This window comes from Stegastes partitus, unplaced genomic scaffold, assembly GCF_000690725.1.
Source record: "Stegastes partitus isolate 25-593 unplaced genomic scaffold, Stegastes_partitus-1.0.2 Scaffold174, whole genome shotgun sequence".
NCBI lineage: Eukaryota > Metazoa > Chordata > Actinopteri > Pomacentridae > Stegastes > Stegastes partitus.
In genome coordinates this window covers 48,560-54,095 of record NW_007577905.1, presented here as the reverse complement: position 1 = coordinate 54,095, position 5,536 = coordinate 48,560, and the positions used below count along the sequence as shown (strand labels likewise).

Below are 5,536 nucleotides of genomic sequence, written 5' to 3'. Positions count from 1 at the left end.
TAAGGACCCCCACCTTCCCCTAAAGCACTTGGGTGTAAGGACCCCCACCTTAACCTAAAGAGCTTCGGTGTAAGGCAACCAGACTTAAGCTAAAGTGTTATTGGTTGCCTGTGCAGGTGGTTTCCTTCACTATTTACTGGAACTGGACCACTTTTATGATTCTTGGGAGGAATGACTCAAACCATCTGTCTTCACAATAGTGTGTCTTATCCTTCCGGTACAGGTGAAATACTGAGTCTCATCCTGGTTCTCCAGTGTTGCACCAGTGAAGCTCCTGTTAGGTGTCTTCTACACATTGGTCTGAGTACTCCTCGCGACATTGGACTGCATATACGACAAAGCTCAGCTTGTGTTGGGCTGTCTAATCCTCAGGATCAACATGTTTCATGGTGCTGTTCCTCTGGGAGAATGAATTTGGACAAACAAGATTGCTTCGCCAGCTCAAGCCTGCAGCCCCCCCAAGCTCAGGCCCAAAACGGTTTCCGCTCACTTGTCTCCAAATACGACATCCTCACAGCTAAGACCCAGCAACACTGAGACAGAAACCTTGATTATAGACAGCCAGACTCAGGCTTAGCAATGTTATACATGCAATCCAATGTGGCAGTAAGTATGCAGACCTACATGCAGAGGAGACTAAAGAACAGCTCAACAAGCACATGGAGAAACACTGGAAAACCAGCCCCTCCTGACAAGACTCAACATCTGAATGATAAGAGACACTCCTTTGAGGACAGTAGGGGCGACATTCTGGATGTTTTCAAGAACCAAAGTCCAGTTTTCTTCTAATGAAGCACTTGTCTTGACCATGACCTGCATGGCACTGTAGCTCTCTCAGCAAGGGCTGTTGGAACATGGCGGTCGAGCCCACTTAGTGTCATCCCATCACTCTCCTCAACACTCATGTGACATCTGAAAGTAACAATACAATAACCGGTTAAACGTGGAGTCCAGCTGCACACCGACAGAAAACAAATCCTGAGTAAAGCCACATTTTCAGGTGCAGAGATTACATGCAAATCAAAGGGAATTCATTTGCTACATTCATCCAAAATGCCCAAAAAGTCAAACCTATCAGCATTACAATATTCAGGTGGTAATACATGCTAGTATAGAACTTTATGTGCACACTGATTTTCTTACCAGTTGGCGTCTGAATGTCTAAGATCCCCTTCTGCTCCTGTTTTTCCTGTTTTAATCTCTCCTTCCTTTCTTTTGCCTTTCTTTCTCTATTTTTCTCTGCTCTTTCTCTCGTCTTTCCCTCTCTTGTTTCATCCTTTTCTCTCTTTGTTTCTCCTCCTTTTCTCGTTGTTCTTTCTCCCTTTTCTCCCACTGCTCTCTTCTCTTTTGCACTTTTTCTCTTGCTTCACTTCTCTTGTTCTGTTTCCAGATTCATTTGCTTTTCTCTCTCTTTGGTCTCCAACTCCTGTCTTTTACTCCCCTCGTTTTCTTGGCTCTCATCCCTTTCTCTGAGCTGCCTCCTGATGGACGAGGCATTAGTGGCCTCCTCAGTTGGAGGGCTCTCACTCCTTTTTTTAAGAATAGAACTCACAGTTAGACATTAATCACCTAGTATGCACTATGTAAAGGGCTTGAAAAACTGGCATTTTAAAAGGCATTAAACGACAAACCTGAGTTTGAGTCCATGAGTTTATTTTACAAATATTTATTGTATTTATTATTTATTTTTAAAGACAAAAACTCTCAAAATGTTAAAAAAAAAATAGTTTGGACATTTTTTAAATATGAGAAAGTCGCTTGTTTTTGCTTATTGAGTCGGTATTTTTGCAGTTATTTGGGGGAAGTATTTAAAGGAGACACTTCCTGACATGTTCGTAGTGATGACAGAACATCAAGGTGAACTCTTCAAAGTTTGTCGGCATCTTTTATGACTAAAAACAATCTGTACAATAAACCTGCTTTTAAATGACTGAAGAACGTTTCTGTAACATATGGAAAAACATGACTGTTATAAAAGAAAATCAAAAAAGAGAAGAAAAACCCATTAAACGGGTCCATTTTTGTTATTTTTGATTTGGGTCTTTTTTTTCTGTTTCAAATGAAAAAATGACGATGAAACTTCAGAAATGCAGACAGACACATAGATCATCATCATATAGATCTGCAGTCGTCAAGCTGTTTAGGGTGATTATTTTGCCACCAGCAGCTCAAAGGTCAAAACATACATCGAATTAAAGTATGTTTGCATGTCAGCAGCCTCAACAGTAAAGTAAAAAAGCCTCAAAAAGCATCAAAAAACACAAAACCTCTCCCTCAGACCAAAAACCATAAAACGATGGGGAAGAAAATCAAAACTGTCATTGAAAACCACATCAAAAGACAAACAACAATTTCTGAAAAAAAGCAAAATGTAATATTTCAATTCCAATGTTTCTGTTTTTTTTTAGTTCAGGTTTTGTTTTCAGCACCAAATTTGACTTTCACTGTTCTGGTCCGGTGCATGAAAACCTTTTTACATTCAAGTACCTGTCAATCAGTCAGTAACTCAGTTTGTTTCCTAACAACATAACTTAACAACATGAACGTAGATGAGTGTCGAACTGGCTCCACCACATTGCTTTTCATGGTTCCAGTGTACAGTTACGTATAGACTGGGTTAGTCAGAGGGAACACACTGTCTTGTATTCAATGTGAAACTATACGGATGCTGTTCTGGTTCTACTGATCTGACTGAGAAATAAACATACTCTCTATTTAAACCCTCCATTATTATCATCTATTAGCCATTTAAATGCACAGTTTGTAATTTCTGCCACTAGGAGTCTCTTAATCAAATCTCTAACCGGAGACAGTTTGATGATGTTGTGAAGCAGCCGGGAATCATGGGAGTTGTTGTTGTGACTCAGGTGGAAATCCTGTTCACAGATGAGGTAACTTATTAATCCTCTGAGCCTGATGTTATTTTTAGGCTAATTTCACTCCCTTTTTAAGCTCTTATCTTAGTCATTATAATGATGAATCACACGTGTGTAGCTTCATTTTTTGACTTTCAGATCAGGCCGGCTGATTCAGATCTGTCACCATTCCATCCAATAATACCTTCAGATTGTTTTTATATTAGCTTTCACATCAAGAAACAGAAATGTTATGTTTTTACATGAATCTGGAATCTGATGATATCACATAGTGGGATATTTTACTTGTGAACCTCGTGTCTAACGGAAATAAATGAGATGATTTTATTCCCTGAAATGTTCACGGACAGTAACCTGCTTTTAGAAGTGACAAACCAGGCATATGTTTCTAGACATTTTAATTTGGAAATATTAGATATTTTAACTTTATTTTCATGCAAAAACATCAAATATTACTTTGATCCACATTCTCAGTTTTTAAACGTTGATGCTTTTGTCATAATAAATTAAAAATCTTTGGGTTTTGAACTGTTGGTCAGAACAAAACCAGCAATCTGAAGACAGAATTGGCAGATTTATTGAAGTGAACGGCTCTAAAGTTGATAACAGAATGACAATATTTCAGTTTTGGGGCGCATATAAAAACAAAATACACATATGACAAAGTGTGATCTAGTAGATCTAGTAAATCATGGGGCATCTGTGTCATATTATTCATCATATTCTTGAACTGTTTTGTGAAAACTTTACCTGCTAATAACTTGTTTTTAGCTTTGGTTTGACCTCCTTTGTCAGAAATTTAACCATCAGTGACATTAAGACACAACTTTGTTCCTACACCCAACAATTCTCATTTAATTGGCAAAAATCAACCCGTGTCAACAACAATCAACCTTTTTTTTTTACCTATTTTTTTTATCAGTTTTATTTTTCTGCCTTTCTCTGTTTATTTTATTATTATTGTTTTTTCTTTGCAGTTTCAGTGAGAACATCTACATTTAAAAATATAATTAATTATATGCAGAAAGTGAAATTTGTTATTGATCTAAAAGGCTCATTAGCTTCTTCTTTTTTTCCTCTTCTGCTTTTTTTGGCCTTTTGCAGTCATAGTAGGAACAACATCATAAACTGAAATAGAGCTAATCTTATGCATATAGTGTTTTTATTATTATTATTATTATTTTAAAATGTCTCATTGGAGGCTTTTTAAAAATGTCTTTCTTTGCAGTTACAGTAGGACGCCTTCGCCCTCAGTCAGCTGGGGAGCTACAGTAGGAGCAACATTTAAAAATAATATTAATATTATGCATAACAGTGACTCATTGGAGACTTCTTCTGGTTTTACTGGGTCCTAGTGGAAGATGCTGCTTTTCAGGATTTTATTTTTAGTTTGATTATAATAAAAGTCAAGCCTACTGGGATTTATACGTCCTCTACTTTTGTTCACATACTTCTTGAGCTATAACAAGCATTTAAAAAAAAACATGTTTGTTAAAGCTGAGGATCGTGGTTTTGGTGGGCGTGGCTTGGGCTCCACTTAGGTTACGTAATTAAAGAAAAACGTGACGACGTTGGGCAACACTGGCTCATGGTACAAAGTGAGTCACACAGCAGGAAAGCAGCACAACATTTTTCACATTGTGATCACTTTTTCTTTTCTGTTTTTTTTTTCTTTCTTTAACATTTCCTCCCAGTGTCAGAGGAGCTGCTGCGGACGTGAAGCGCTGCCTCGGTGTTGATGGACCTCCGAGGACGAACAGCGAGGACGGATTCAGGAAGTCAACCGTAAAGAAGAAGAAGAAGAAAAAAAAAGGCGAAGAATGTAAACGATGTGCTCCACTGACAGCAACGCGGGGCTGCAGCCGACGTGTGAGTCCGCTGCTTTTTAATCAACCGTCATTAACCGTCGTGTTGTCATCGCAACGCTCCGTAACCAGGCAGCAGCAGGAATGTGTCCGCTTATAAATGTCGTTTCTTTTCCGTCCTCTTCCTCCAGCGTCCGACCCGGCTCTCCTCTTGGAGCTCAAGACCAGGCGTCCCCCGTCCCTGGTGGACCGTGCGGGATGCGAGACGTGGAGCGTGGACTTCTCCCCGGACGGAGCGTGGTTCGCCTGGTCCATGGGTCACGGCATCGTGTGGGTGGTCGCCTGGCCTCTGGACTCCGAGTAGGTTCACCTGGGCATTTAATCCACGCACGGTGCATTCAGGGGCCCCTCGAACACTCTGGTTTCTGTTTTTTGAAAGCCCGTTTGTGGTGACGGAGTAAATGCAACCAGAAAAGTACAAATACTGAAAATATAACCTCATAATTTCTCCTTTTGTTTTTGCTTCACTGTCAAAAATATGCCATTATGACTGTCAGCACCAGTTTCTAGGCTGGCTTTATTGTAGTTGAGTCCAAAATGTACAATATAGATTAATCTATGCATTTAATCCACGGTGCGTTCAGGAGCCCCTCTTGTTTCTGTCTTTCAGAGTGTTTGGTGGCAGAGTGAATAAAACCAAGTGTAAATAGTGAACGTATAACATTATAATCATCCCCTTTATTTTGCTTAACGTGTCCAAAGTATACCATAATGACTGTCAACACCAGTTTCTAGGCTAGTTTTTTTTTGTTATTCAGTTCAAAATGATTGTAAACGTATAATATAGGTTCATCT

General features: G+C 39.2%; 1 protein-coding gene across 1 annotated transcript in view; it reads left to right on the top strand.

Moving 5' to 3' along the window:
* The first annotated feature begins 4,434 nt into the window (after positions 1-4,434).
* The window catches only part of wsb2 (WD repeat and SOCS box containing 2), an 8,243-nt gene continuing 7,141 nt past the window's right edge, over positions 4,435-5,536 (top strand). Inside the window, exons 1-2 of the mRNA XM_008279872.1 lie at positions 4,435-4,745; positions 4,873-5,041. Coding sequence (XP_008278094.1) covers positions 4,706-4,745; positions 4,873-5,041 — 209 coding nt within the window. The 5' untranslated portion in view covers positions 4,435-4,705. The remainder of the gene's footprint in view (positions 4,746-4,872; positions 5,042-5,536) is intronic.